Source organism: Panthera onca, chromosome A1, assembly GCF_046562875.1.
Source record: "Panthera onca isolate mPanOnc1 chromosome A1, mPanOnc1 haplotype 2, whole genome shotgun sequence".
Classification (NCBI taxonomy): Eukaryota; Metazoa; Chordata; class Mammalia; order Carnivora; family Felidae; genus Panthera; species Panthera onca.
In genome coordinates, this window is record NC_138339.1 from 148,545,546 (window position 1) to 148,560,835 (window position 15,290).

At 44.6% G+C, this 15,290-nt stretch overlaps 1 protein-coding gene across 3 annotated transcripts in view; it reads left to right on the forward strand.

Moving 5' to 3' along the window:
* The window catches only part of RUFY1 (RUN and FYVE domain containing 1), a 59,494-nt gene that overhangs the window by 28,455 nt on the left and 15,749 nt on the right, over positions 1 to 15,290 (forward strand). For all 3 annotated transcript variants that reach the window (XR_009611205.3, XM_060636397.3, XM_060636398.3), the window contains 5 exons: positions 883 to 948; positions 4,078 to 4,147; positions 6,488 to 6,589; positions 7,465 to 7,581; positions 9,022 to 9,189. Coding sequence is in view for 2 of the 3 variants with exons in the window: in XM_060636397.3 (XP_060492380.2) it covers positions 883 to 948; positions 4,078 to 4,147; positions 6,488 to 6,589; positions 7,465 to 7,581; positions 9,022 to 9,189 (523 nt within the window). In the remaining variant the exon portion in view is untranslated. The remainder of the gene's footprint in view (positions 1 to 882; positions 949 to 4,077; positions 4,148 to 6,487; positions 6,590 to 7,464; positions 7,582 to 9,021; positions 9,190 to 15,290) is intronic.

Genomic DNA, 15,290 nt, shown 5'->3' on the forward strand with positions numbered 1-15,290 from the left:
CGACTTCGGCTCAGGTCATAATCTCACAGTTCATGAGTTCGAGCCCCACATTGAGCTCTGTGCTGACAGCTCAGAGCCTGGAGTCTGCTTTGGGTCCTGTGTCTCCCTCTCTCTGCCCCTCCCCCGTTCATGCTCTGTCTCTCTGTCTCAAAAATGAATAAAAACATTAAAAAAATTTTTAAGGGGCGCCTGGGTGGCTCAGTCAGTTGAGCGTCCGACTTCAGCTCAGGTCATAATCTCACAGCTCGTGAGTTTGAGCCCTTCGTCGGGCTCTGTGCTGATAGCTCAGAGCCTGGAGCCTGCCTCAGATTCTGTGTCTCCCTCTCTTTCTGCCCCTAACCCACTCACATTCTGTCTCTGTCTCTCTCAAAAATAAATAAACATTTTTTATTTAAAAAAAAATTTTTTTTTAATTAACATCTTTTTTTTTACCCAGGCTAGTTAGCTTTATGTTTTGAAAAGCCTCTGGTCTCCTTTTTTGAGCCATTTCTCTTTCCCTTGAGTATCACAAGTTTGATCTGCCACCTTGAGGGAGGGCCATTTGTATCTGGCTGTCAGTATTTCCACCTCATATGCCAGATGGCTTTCTCTCCTCTTCCCAAATGCCTGGCCTGACAAGGCAGGAGGGTGTCTACAGGAAGCCTGCCCACGTTCCTGCATCTCCAAAGGACCTGGCTGCCATCCCCACCACACCCTTGGCCAGCTTTGCTCTGTTCACTCCGGGACCAGGACCAGGCAGACATTATTACTAAGCTCTGACTGTGCCTTAGTTTCATGATGACATTGGTACTTCTTCGAGGTGCCTGGAAGGTTGGGAGATGGTTACAAGGTATTAACCATGTATTAAAGGAATTTCTGTCTTTTTTATGCTGTTTTCAAAAGGCACGAAAGAATTACTGATGTCCTTGATCAAAAAAATTACGTGGAAGAACTTAATCGGCACTTAAGGTAGGACTCACTCCCTTTTCCAGTGTCACAGTTAATTGTCAGTACCCAATAATTGTTCCGTGGAACATTTTTCAGTTGCCATAACTGACCTTTTTTCCACACCAAGTGAAAAAGGGGTATCATAGCATCCTTGTGTGTACAGACCAGAGGAGTATGATTTCTCAATAAGGAGCTTTGGGAGTTCTTTGGTTCTTTGTTTTATGCAGTTAGACATTGTAGAAAGCAAACAAATTAAGCCTTGAGTCTTCACCCCTCACCCCTCAGCCACCTGGTTGGAAGTGACTGCCATGGGAAGCACTGTTCCTACAGGGAATCTGCACACATCCCTCTGGTGTGTCGGGACAGGAGAAAAGGGCTAAACCCCGACAGCAATTCAGTAGCAACAGCAGGCATCTTTTCTGTGATTTTTTCATTTTAATTGGAAAGCTCCCGCTGTGTTCCATGAAACACTAGCCGATGGCGGTATTGGTGGAGAATGGGCAGAGATTCACAGTCTAATGTGTTTGGGAGACAGGTTATTCTCTGTATCTCTGAATCCCCTCCGAGTGGGCAGTGCACATAAGCAGTGCTCCAAGGGACAGCCCCGCTGGCCCCAAAAGCCAACGAGACAGCTAAAGGAGCTGGCACATTTCACAGAATGTGCCTGGGGACAGTGCTCCAAGTTCTCCTGAGGCGTGATGTTGGCTGTTGCTTTGAGAGATCCTTGATAGATCCCTCATTTATTGACCAGTTTTGTAAGGAAGAGATGTCAGATTTCATCAGACATTCATTATCATTCAGGAAATCATGACTTTTATCCTTTAATCTGTTGATGGGAGGTTTTTTATTAATAGATTTCTTCATACAGAACCATTTCCAGGTCACAGGAATAAACTCTACTTAATCATAGTTTTAGTAACTGCATCATTTTTGATATGTGAACTAACCTAATTGTTCTGTAGTTTTTTTCCCCCCTCTGGCACAGTGTCAGGATTATGCATCTTCACAGAATGAATCAGGAGGAGCTTCTGGTTCATGAGCATTATTTGCTCCTTGAAAGCGTGAAGCATGGGGCGCCTGGCTGGCTCAGTCAGTAGATGCGACTCTTGATGTCAGGGTCATGAGTTCGAGCACCACACTGGGTGTAGAGATTACTTTTTTAAAACAATTTTAAAAAAGAAAACAGATTGGGGCGCCTGGGTGGCGCAGTCGGTTAAGTGTACGACTTCAGCCAGGTCACGATCTCGCGGTCCGTGAGTTCGAGCCCCGCGTCAGGCTCTGGGCTGATGGCTCGGAGCCTGGAGCCTGTTTCCGATTCTGTGTCTCCCTCTCTCTCTGCCCCTCCCCCGTTCATGCTCTGTCTCTCTCTGTCCCAAAAATAAATAAAAAACATTGGAAAAAAAAAATTAAAAAAAAAAAAAAAAGAAAACAGAAAATGTGAAGCTCAAAGCCTTTACTGAGGCAAGACTTTGTCAGCTTTTCAGTTTTTTCCTGAGTTGTTTATCTGTGTTTTTTTCTCCTGAGGATGTGTCTTTTTTGGTCATTTATATTTTTTTAAATTTTTTTTAATGTTTATTTATTTTTGAGAGAGACATAGAGCACAAGCAGGGGAGGGGCAGAGAGAGAGGGAGACACAGAATCCAAAACAGGCTCCAGGCTCCGAGCTGTCAGCACAGAGCCCGGCGCGGGGCTCAAACCCACGAGCTGGGAGATTATGACCTGAGCCGAAGTCAGACGCTTAACCAACTGAGCCACCCAGGCGCCCCTGGTAATTTATATTTTCTAAGAAAAGCATAAATTTTAGGGACGTTTTCTATGTTACAGTTGGAATAGAACTGAAAATTACATACTTTAGAGACTTGTAATTCCCTCTATATCTTTTGTGTTCTTTTTTTTTCATTTTGTCGTGTTTTAATTTTTGTCGTATCTAATGCCTGAACTTTGGTTCATTAACCTTGCCAGGTTTATTTATTTGCCCCGCACCCCCACTGGCAAAAGGCACCAGGTTAGTGGCAAAAGGTACAGGTTCTCGAGCCAGACTGCCTAGGTTCAGATCCTGGCACCCCTCCAAACGGGGATGAAACCTGAGTGAGTTTTTCAGTGTAAAGTTATGGTTTCCTCGTCTGTGAAATAGGTAATGGTAAGATTTACTCCCAGAATTATGGAGAGGGTCACATGAGTTGATGCACTTAAAGTGCTTAGAAGGGGCACCTGGGTGGTTCAGTCGGTTAAGTGTCCAACTTCGGCTCAGGTCATGATGTCACGGTTCATGGTTTGAGCCCCAGATCCAGCTCTGTGTTAATAGCGTGGAGCCTGGAGCCTGCTTTGAATTCTGTCTCCCTTTCTCTGCCCCTCCCCTGCTCTCAAAGATAAATAAACATTAGAAAAAAATTAGGGGCTCCTGGGTGGCTCAGTTGGTTAAGTGTTTGCCTCCGGCTTGGGTTATGATCTAACAGTTCATGAGTTCGAGACCCACATCGGGCTCTGGGCTCTCTACTGTCAGCGCAGAGCCCGCTTTGGATCCTCTATGCCCCTCTCTCTCTCTGCCCCTCGCCTGCATGTTCTCTCTCTATCTCAAAAATTAAGTAAATAAATAAATAAATAAACAAGCACATAATTTGAAATAAATAAAGTGCTTAGAAGAGACCTTCCAAAAAGGAAGGTACTATATCATTATTGTGGCCGTTATTATTATTTATCAGATTTACATTCGTTTTACATATTTTTCAGTGGGAACATAGTACATATTACTTAAAGAATATTTGAAAAAATGAGGCAAAGTATAAAAAAGATCCCCCTTTGATCCTACAACCCCAAAGTACTATTATCTTGTTGTGGATATTATTTAGATACATGACTGCCAGTACATTTTGGTTCCCATCTACCATGTTAGGGAGAAAAAATGATTTTCTTTCCAGTTGGCTAAAGAAATGGATAGCATATTTTGGGGGAAAGACATTGAAACCTTTTCAATAAACGTATACACACGCACACATACGTATGTCTTTAGAATTCTCATCTCTGAATTAATCGGAGACCCCTCAACTCTCCATTTCATACAGGAAACCTAGGAATCTATTCTCATTGTTCAGAGGTTGGGGAAACAGCCTTCCTAAAATTCACCATTACTTAATATGTTATTTTCTCTAGCTGCACAGTTGGCGATCTTCAAAACAAGATAGATGGCTTGGAAAAGACGAATTCAAAACTTCAAGAAGAGGTTTGTAACTTACTGAAATTCTTAGGACAAAATGGCCCAAGGTTAAGAGAAACAGTGTGGTTGGTACATCTGACCAGAGCTGCTCACTGGTCGGAATGGGAATCGCTAAGTTTGGACTGAGCTGCATGTGAGACCGGTGTTCTCGGAATTTCGCATCCTCAGAATGTCTGTGGCCCTGTCCGGGGCTTCCCATGAGCCAGTGCAGCTGATCATGAGCCAGTTCTAAGTGACTTAGGTTTTATCACCTCGCAGTGAACCCTGGGCCTCCTTCGGAAAGCCCAGCTCCTGTGGTGAATGCGCTTCTCTCTTCCTCTTTCCCCACCTTCCTCTGACATAGTGTGCCTCCCTGCTGCCCAGAAGGTGCAGACTCTGTTATGAGGTAAAAGTACCCTTGCCCACCCCTTCTGTGTTTCGGCCTCTCAGGAGCCTGGAACCAGTCTCCCCACAGTGTGGTCTTTCTCTGCTTTCTCACTAGGAAGAGAGAGAATGAAAAGACAGGAAGAAGGAGGGCTGAGGCCGAGGAAGAAAGCTTGCTGCCCGCTGCCCGGCAGTCTCCTTGGTGGACACATCTTGTCTCCTGTTAGCAGGAGGGGGGTTGCTCAGCCTTTCTGAGGCTTTCCACAGGTAGCGGTCCCTGGCTGCTCGGGCCTCCCCACCAGGTCTCACTGGGGAGGAAGAGGGCTGTGAGAGGTTGCCAGGGCATGACCCCCACCTCAGTGTGGAGGCAGGTTATGGCCAGACGAGAGACGCAGAACATGCCTTTGTACGGAGGGCCCGGTTTAAGGCTCCCTCTGTTTACACTGACTGCTCTCTCCCAAGGGGCCAGTGCTGGAAAGCTTTAAGGAGAGGAGCTCAGATTTGTGTGAGGAGAAGGAGATTCAAAGGCGGCGTTCATAGATGGGCTTCTCAGGAGCAGCTTCACCACACTTAGAACTGGAGGACCCACATTGCCCTTGGGTGGGTGGGCTTTTGGGCCTTAGTTTATTAGGGAGGCAGGTCTTTGGGCCTCACTGTCCTCATCTCCAAATCGCATGATAACTCATACCTAACAGTGTTGTAAAAATGAGATTTGTGTTATATAAATGTGCCTCACACAACACTTGGCATGTGGAGACATTAGTTGATTTTAGAACAAACAGATTGACTCTTCGTTCTCCCAGGCGAGGTGGCATACTTTGAAGGAAGGTCTAATTTTAGCTTTTGAAACTAAACAGCTAGGTTATTTTTTCTTCAAAGGCCAACAGCTGTAATGGGAAACATGCTTTATAGAAAAGTCCCTCTCCTCAGGGTGTGCTCTCCCTGGCTTCAGAGAGCAGAGTGGGAATTAGCAGATGGTTAACTAGCACCTCTAGAGACTTAAGATTTCTTAGTTCGGCACAGCGGTAACGTTTAGAAACCCCAGTTGTGGGTTCTGAGTCCACGTGGACTTAGATGCAGTTGAGGAAGAGGAGAGAGGTGTTCAGTGCTTCAGCCCCCGCCCCCTCAGTGAGTGATGCCAAGAGCACAGCCCAGTTCACGTCTTCTTTCTCCTTCCCCAGCCTGCCCTTCTCTCTCCAGGCTGTGTTCAGAGGCTGCATAAGGAGAGGTTGGTGGGTATGTTAATGCCTCTACCTGCCTCTGCAGAGAACCTCCTCCCAACAGGCTTGTATACACTTTGCCCCCACCTATGGTAACTCATTCGAGGACAGGAAGATGGCTTTCTAGGGCCTGGCTTCAGCAGATTTTGTTGTGATTCCTTCCCCAGAATGTTTTAAGTCTCCCTCTAGTGATAAAAATAATCCTTGTTTATTGGCTGGAAAAGAATGAAGGATCAGGAAAAAAAGCCCATAATCCCTTTGCTAAGTAACAGCTACTGTTATTATCCGTGTATATGTGCTGCAATGTTTCCTAAGCATTTGTAACATAGGTGATTTTTTTCTTTTTAATTAGAGGTGAGAACGTGCCATAGAACCTGCCTTTTGTCCCCTATTGATATTATACCTGAAGTATGTTCTCAAGTCATCAAAAGCCTTTGCAAACATTTTAATAACTACATATTTCTGCCTTATGCTCCCACTGTCTTTCAGTAAGCTTCTGTGATATTGGACACTCAAGTGCCTCTAATAATTTGTGTCCATAAATCCTTGCCCACATTAAATCCTTAACCCCATTAAGTGGTTTGCTCTCATTTTTTTTTAAACTATGTGAATGTATTCCCTATTCAAAACAAAGAAATTAAATGATAAAATACCAAATACGTGGAAGTCCATCATCAATTGTGAAGGTGCCAAATGTTAGTTTTTAATCTGAACGGTAAGATTAATTTCAACGTTAAGGAACATAAAAATCTTTCTTTATCAGCTTTCAGCTGCAACAGACCGGATTTGTTCACTTCAAGAAGAGCAGCAACAATTAAGAGAACAAAATGAGTTAATTCGTGAAAGAAGTGAAAAGAGCGTGGAGGTGAGAAACTGACCTCACAGCTGGGCAGCATGTCTCCCATGCACAAGTGTCCGTGGCAGAGCTCATGCTCGTTGTTTAATAGTGACACAGGCCTCAGGACGTACAGAGATGCCTTGTTTGGTGCCACTGTGCCCTCCCACACCACTTGCAGGCCACCTGGGCCACTTCGGGCTTCCAAGAGCACTGCTTCCTCACCTCTGGGCCTTTGCACTCAAAGGTTCCCATTTACTCTTCAACCTCTGCTCACGTACCGTGTCCTCTGTGATGCCTCCATGGCCCCCATCCGTGGCCTTGGGCCTTCCTCCCCTGTTCCCAGAGCTGTTTGTCCCTCCCTCCATTAGAGAACCCATTTTCTGTGTCATAGAATTGCTGGCTTGCAGCTGTCCTACACAATGACCTGAGAACAGAAAGAGACCATATCTGATTCATCTTGAAACTCACCCACTGCTAAAGAACATGCTGGATAAATAAAAATCCATGCTGAATGATGGAATGAATGGGGGCCTTTCCCACTAAGAACAACGGTTCTGTTTTAAAGAAAATTAAATATGTATTGTTTTCCAAACCTCACTTTTCAAAAGTCTGTTGGCTTGCTGTCATCCTTCAGGTTCAAAGATATTTTGAAGTATCTTTTAGCATTTTTCTACAGTGCTTAAAATATAGAAGTTATCCTACATCTTTAAAAATTGTGGCATATTCTTTTAATGTTTTTATTTTAAGTAGGCTCCATGCCCAATGTGGGGCTTGAATTCCTGACCCTGAGATTAAGAGTTGACTCAGCCAGCCAGGTGCCCCTATGGTATATTGTAAAATACTTTGTAGTTAGCTCACTTCCGTAAGCAAACCATGCCTCTTGGTGTTCTTGTTTGATATAGATAACAAAACAAGATACAAAAGTTGAGCTGGACACTTACAAGCAAACTCGGCAAGGTCTGGATGAAATGTATAGTGATGTGTGGAAGCAGCTAAAAGAGGAGAAGAAAGTCCGTTTGGTGAGTGCAAGACTATTTTTTTTTTTTTTTTTTAAGTAGGATTCATGCCCAGTGCAGAGCCCAACATGGGGCTTGAACTCACGACCCTGAGATCAAGACCTGAGCTGAGACGCTTAACTAAGCTAGCCAGGTACCCATAGGCTAAGTGTCTTTAGAAGGAATTCCCCAATAGCCCTTCATGTTATTTGTTGTCACTTTTCACACATGTGCTTAAATCTGCTTTTAAAAACAAATGAGTTTTTTATGCAAAGTTTCTAAAGTCTGAAGAAATATATTCATGAAGAATCAAAAATCATCCCTTTAAAAAAATTTTTTAATATTTTTAAAATATTTATTTATTTTTGAGAGAAAGACAGAGTGTGAGTAGAGGAGGGGCAGAGAGAGAGGGAGACACAGAATCCGAAGCAGGCTCCAGGCTCTGAGCTGTCTGCCCAGAGCCTGACGCAGGGCTCAAATTCAGGAACTGTGAGATCATGACCTGAGCCGAAGTCAGTCGCTTAACCAACTGAGCCACCCGGGCGCCCTCCAAAAAATGTTTTTTTAAGGGCTTACTTAGCTTACACCTAAGTTCTGTATTTTTTCCAGTTTTATAAACCTTTTTCAAGGATTACCATGAGACCAGATTTGAGGTTGCTTTGCCAATACAGTTCCCTCAGTCAGCCTCTGGTCTATTTATTATATTCTACCTAATCTCTGTGCCAGTGACCAGTGTTTTGGGTTTGTTTTTAATGTTTATTTATTTGAGAGAGAGCCATCACAAGGGGAGGAGGGGCAGAGAGAGGGAGAGAGAGAATCCCCAGCAGACTCCATACTGCCAGTGCAGAGCCCGATGCCGGGCTTGATCCCATGAACCGTGAATTTTAAAGTATGCTCCACACCCAGCGTGGGGCTTGAACTCATGACCCCAAGATCAAGAGTCACACACTCTACCAACTGAACCAACCAAATGCCCTAACCAGTGTTTTTTAGTAGACACAACTCTTGGACCTGCTTTGTGTCTTTACGCAGATGTGGAAACATGTCTCCTGAGTTACCCAGGACAGCACTAGTTCAAAATGGTTGCACCTTTATTGCCATAAAGGAGGAAACCATACAAAAATCCAAAAACTCTCACATTGCAACATCAGATTGCTTGGCAGACATTCTTTCAGACTGTGCGTTCTGATTTTAGGGTTTAAAGAATGTGGTTGCCAGGATCAAGGCTCACATTGCCACCTACCAACTTTCTGTTGACTGGATCCACAGCCAGTTTTCCTTACAAAATGAGCAAAAGGGCTAAACTTAATGTAGTTATGCTCTGGACAGAATTTCCTAAATCTCCCTAACCTACTCCGACTTCCGGGTTATATTTTTGCCACTGCCCAAGATACACCCTCAGGTAAATACATCCCTGTGTCTACTGTAATAACACCTTCTTAATTGATATTCCTAATTGATAAGGAACTAGAAAAAGAACTGGAGCTGCAGATTGGAATGAAGACGGAGATGGAGATCGCAATGAAGCTGCTCGAAAAGGACACCCACGAGAAGCAGGACACCCTAGTCGCCCTCCGCCAGCAGCTGGAGGAAGTCAAAGCCATCAATTTACAGATGTTTCACAAAGTTCAGGTGGGAGCTGACTCTATGTCCCTAGCACAGCCTTACGACCTCACACCGTTCTTGCCGCAGAAGAGAGGACGGACACCTCCGTGAGGCCCCGTCCATAGGCCCCGTTACGCATTTCTGCACTTATTTTATTTGGGTCTCCCAGCAGTCCCTGAGAAAAGTTGATAACATGGGGGAAAGTATAAATTACAGGGCAGACCCGAGTGGCTGCATCTTGTGCGCTGGGTGGCACAGCTAGTAAGTAGAACTGAAAACTGAACCCTGTCTTGGCCCGTTCTTCCCTTCACTGTCTCCCTAGTGTCTTTCGTCTTCTTCAATGACTGTCTGCCCCAGGAAATGGAGAAGTGGATTAAGGAACGATAGAAGTTAGTGTCGTCTTTTCAAGCTGGGCCATGAAGTTAATCTTGCTGAGTCTCCAGCTGCGCGGCTGGCTGCACACCTCTCCTGTCACTTCAGAGCGGTTCAGGGGAGCTAGCCCAGAGAGAATCAATTGTGCCAGAGTTTGAAAGCTAGCATCTAAAAATCGCAAAGCTTCCTTGCTCAGAGGCTACAGCAGCACCCAAGACCATTCTGTGTCCTTCTTTTCTTTTTTTTGAAGTTCTGTTTCCTGGGTTTTTTTTTTTAATTTTTTTTTTAATGTTTATATTTTTATTTTTGAGAGAGACAGAGCATGAGCGGGGGAGAGGCAGAGAGAGAGAGGGAGACACAGAATCCGAAGCAGGCTCCAGGCTCTGAGCTGTCAGCACAGAGCCCAGTGCAGGGCTTGAACTCACAAACTGTGAGATCATAACCTGAGCCAAAGTCGGACGCTCAACCAACTGAGCCACCCAGGTGCCCCTGTTTCCTGTTTTAATGCCTGAACTGTCCCACTTCCTCTTTAGATGTGCTCTCAATCTGTGTCAAAGATGGTGTGAACAGACACACATGTTATCTTGTCCTGCCATTTTTTTTTAAACATAGTCTCATTTATTTATTTATCTATGTATTTATTTTATTTAAATTTTTTAGAGAGAGCGTATGCAATCGGCAGAGGGAGAGAGAGAATCTTTTTTTTCCTAATGTTTATTTTTGAGAGAGAGTGAGCACACAAGTGGGCAAGGGGCGGAGAGAGAGGGAGACCCAGAATCTGACAGGCTCCAGGCTCCGAGCTGTCAGTACAAAGCCCGACGAGGGGCTCAAACTCATGAACCATGGGATCATGACCTGAGCCGAAATCAAGAGTTGGATGCTCAACCTACAGAGCCACCCAGGCACCCCCAGCCTTTTTAAAAACTATTACATAACCAACATTATAATAATAGCTGCAGTGGAAATTAAAGCACAGGGAGAAAAAGAGGAAAATCGTTGCGCTCTCCTGACACATTCTTTATTTTAATTTGTGTTTTCTTCTGGTCTGGGTCAGTCTGTAACCTTAATATTCATGCTCGTCAGAGGAAACCATACTTCATAATTTAGCAGGCCCTAACCTAAAGCGGCTTCAAACTATGGCAGTTTGTATTTCTGTTGCATAATGGTTTCGAGGAGATCATTTCAGACCAGCAGTTTTGCCCCCCGCAGTCGCTTGGGGACCCAGTCTAATGGCAGCTCCAGCTGTCCAGGCCACTGGAAGGGAGTGGAAGGGAGAGAAAAGCAAAAGTCCAGAACCAGGATCTCCTCCCAAACAGTGAGAGAAAAGTTGCACACATCATTCCATTCACTTACACAGCCAAGGGCCAGATGTGGCTGTGAGGGGAGCCTGGGGCTGGCGTGTCCCAGCTGCGAGCCAGATGAAGGGGAGAATAGGAGTCACTAGGGTCACTAGATATAGCTGTCACTACCACCATCTGCCCCACTGAGCTTCCAGAAGTCCTGTCCAGTCCCAGAATCCTCCTGGTCCGCAGCCCCTGGGTGACAAGCAGCACTCTCCATGGAGCCCTCGAGGCCTGTGTTTGAACCAGAAGATCAGCTGTCTTTCTCACATTAACCCATCCCGCCCAGCATAAAATAGTGGAGCCAAAACAGGATTGCAAAAGGAAACAAGAGACCCACAGGGCAGACCCTGGCCTGCCGTGGCCATCATTTGCACCTCTGGGCAGGAGCTGGGAAGGCTGCCCAGGGTGCTGGGGGCTCCATTTGTTAGCATGTCCACCTACCCTTCCTCAGTCGTCAACAGAACTTGTCAGCCAACCTCCATGGTCCCTGACAAGTCCGCCATCTCTATAGCCCATTTGAAGTGGGCTCTTGGGGAATGTGGCCTTCTTGGTGGCTGCACGGCTTAAAAGCCACATTCCCACTGGTCTCGGTTTGCTGGCCTGGAGATTGTATGAAGGGTCAAACAGTCACAGATACTCTTCAGGCCTGACTCGTGGTGACACGAGTTTTTGTGACAGTACAGTTCCCTCAGTCACCATGTCTGGTCTGGTTATTTCCCTTCAATCTGTGTATTGATGACCACAGTTTATTGTTTCATTTATTTTTATTTCTTATTTTCTTATATTTTTTTATTTTGAAAGAGAGAGTACAGGTGCGCATGCATGTGATCAGGGGCGGGCAGACAGAGAAGGGGAGAGAGAGTCCTAAGCAGGCTGCACATTCAGTGGGGAGCCCAGCGCGGGGCTTGAACTCAACGACCATGAGATACTGACCTTAGCCGAAATCAAGAGCCAGATGCTCAACTGACTGAGCTAACCCTGCACCCCTATGGTTTCATTTATTGAACACAGTTCTTCTGCCTGCCTCATTTCTGTGCTCTATCAGTCTTTTCCCACTCCCCTCCTTCAGCGGCCGGTCATCTGAAACTGCAGACAGAGATGTGCAGGAAAGCCCATACTGTTTTGATTACTACAGCTTTGTAGTATAGCTTAAAATCTAGGATTCTGTACTTCCAGTTTTGTTCTTTGTCAAGATCACTTCGGTTATTTGGGGTCCTTTGTGGTTCCATACAAATTTTAGGATTGTTTGTTCTAGTTCTATGAAAAATACTATTGGTGGGAAGGGAAACAAAAATAATATAAAAGCAGGGAGGGGGACAAAACATAGAGACTCATAAATATGGAGAACAAACAGGGTTACTGAAAGGGTTGTGGGGGGGGGGGGGGTTGGGATGGGCTGAATGGGTAAGGGGCACTAAGAAATCTACTCCTGAAATCATTGTTGCACTATATGCTAACTTGGATGTAAATTTTAAAAAATTAAAAAAAAAGAAGTAAAGGAAAAAAAATACTGTTGGTATATTGATAGGAACTGCATTGAATCGATAGATTGCTTTGGGTAGTATGAATATTTTAACAACATTAATTCTTTCAATCTGTGAGCATGGTCTATTTGTGCCATCTTCAGTTTCTTTCATCCATGCTTTACAGTCTTCAGAGTATCGGCTTTTCACCTCCTTGGTGAAGTTTATTACTAGGTATTTTGTTATTTTTTCTGTAATTATAAATGGGATTGTTTTTTTTAAGTTTTTTTCTTTACTTTTTTTTTTTTTTTTTTGAAAGGCAGAGAGCGAGCAGGGGAGGGGCAGAGAGAGGGAGACACAGAATTCGAAGTAGGCTCCAGGCTCTAAGCTGTCAGCACAGAGCCCGATGCGGGGCTTGAACCCACGAGCTGGGAGATTGTGACCTGAGTCGAAGTCGGATGCTTAACCAACTGAGGCACCCAGTTGCCCCATAAATGGGATTGTTCTCTTAATTTTTCTTTCGGCTACTTTATTAGTATATAGAAATGGAACAGAAATGTATATTAACTTTGTATCTGTAACTTTACTGAATTCATTTATCTGTTCTAAGTTTTTAGTCTTTTGGGTTTTCTTTATGTAATATCATTTAGTTGCAAATAGTGACAGTTTTACTTCTTTCTTACCAACTTGGATGCCTTTTTTTTTTTTTAAATGTTTACTCAGTTTTGAGAGACAGCGCGCGAGCAGGGGAGGGGCAGAGAGAAAGGGAGACACAGAATCCGAAGCAGGCTCCAGGCTCTGAGCTGTCAGCACAGAGCCCAATGCGGGGCTCGAACTCATGGACCTTGAGATCATGACTTGAGCCAAAGTGGGCCACTTAACCTACTGAGCCACCCAGGCGCCCCGCCTTTTTTTTTTTAATGTTTATTTATTTTTGAGAGAGAGAGAGACAGGGCATGAGTGGGGAAGGGCAGAGAGAGAGGGAGACAGAATCCCTAGCAGGCTCCAGGCTCCAAGCTGTCAGCACAGAGCCTGACAAGGGGCTCAAACTCACAAATTGCAAGATCATAACCTGAACAGAAGTCAGACACTCAACCGACTGAGCCACCCAGGCGCCCTCCCAACTTGGTTGCCTTTTATTTCTTTCAGTTGTCTGGTTGCCTTAGCTAGGACTTGGAGTCCTATGTTAAGTAAAAGTGGTGAGAGTGGACATCCTGTCTTGTTCCTGACCTTAGGGGAAAAGCTTTCAGTGTTTCATCATTGCATCTGATGTTAGCTGTGGGTTTCTCATTATATGGCCTTTATTATGTTGAAGTGTGTTCCCTCTAAACGTACTTTGCTGAACGGATGTTGTATTTTATCAGATGCTTTTTCTGCATCTATTAAGATGACCATATGGTTTTTATCCTTCATTTTGTTGTGATGTATCACGTTGATTTATCTGCAGATACTGAACCAGCTATGTATCCTAGAATAAATCCTACTTGATCGTGTGAATGATCCTTTTAACGTATTGTTGGATTCAGTTTGCCAGTATTTTGCTGAGAATTTTTGCATCTGTGTTTATCAGGGATGTTAGCCTGTAGTTTTCTTTCTTGGTAGGACCTGTGTTCTGGTTTTGATATCAAAGTACTGCTGACCTCACAGAATGAATTTGGAAGTTTTCTTTGCTCTTCTGTTTTTTGGAACAGTTTGAGAAGATGGAGTATTAACTCTTCTTTAAATGTTTTTATTTTTTTTTTTATTTTATTTTATTTTATTTTATTTTATTTTAACGTTTATTTATTTTTGAGACAGGGAGAGACAGAGCATGAACGGGGGAGGGTCAGAGAGAGAGGGAGACACAGAATCCAAAACAGGCTCCAGGCTCTGAGCTGTCACCACAGAGCCCAATGCGGGGCTCAAACTCACGGACCGCGAGATCATGACCTGAGCTGAAGTCGGACGCTTAACCGACTGAGCTACCCAGGCGCCCCTCTTTAAATGTTTTTTAAAGTTTATTTATTTTGAGAGAGAGAGAGTAAGAATGAAAGGGGGAGGGGCATAAAGAGACAGGGACAGAAGATCCCAAGTGGGCTCCATGCCAACAGCAGAGAGTTCTATGTGGGGCTCGAATTCACAAACTGTGAGATCATGACCTGAGCTGAAGTCAGACGCTTAACTTACTGAGCCACCCAGGTGCCCCTTAATTCTTTTTTAAGTAAATGTTTGGTAGAATTCACCTGTGAAGCCATCCAGTCCTAGACTTGTGTTTGTTGGGAGTTTTTTTTATTACAAATTCAATTTCATTACTAGAACTTGGTCTGTTCAGATTTTTTTTTTATTATTATGTTTATTTATTTTGAGAGAAAAAGAGTGCGAGTGGGGCAGGGGCAGAGTGAGAGGGAGACACAGAATCTGAAGCAGGCTCTAGGCTCTGAGCTGTCAGCGCAGAGCCCATCGCTGGGCTCAAACCCATGAGTGTGAGATCATGACCTGAGTCGAAATCAGACACTCAACCAGTTGGGCCATCCAGGCACCCCTAGATTTTTTTTTTTTAAGTTTATTTATTTTGAGAGGTGGGGTGGGGCAGAGAAACAGGGAAAGAGAGAATTCCTAGCAGGTTCTGCACTGTCAGCTCAGAGCCTAACGTGGGACTCAAACTCACAAACCATGAGAACATGAGCTGAAATCAAGAGTCGGATACTTGAGGGGCGCCTGGGGTGCCTGGGTGACTCAATCGTTGAGCATCTGACTTTGGCTCAGGTCATGAAATCACAGTTCATGAGTTCAAGCCCCACATCGGGCTCTGTGCTGACAGCTCAGAGCCTGGAGCCTGCTTCAGATTCTGTGTCTCCCTCTCTGTCTCTGCCTCTCCCCAGCTCGCTCGCTCTCTCTCTCTCTCTCTCTCTCTCAAAAATAAATTAAAAAAAAAAAAAGTCGGGGCGCCTGGGTGGCTCAGTCAGTTAAG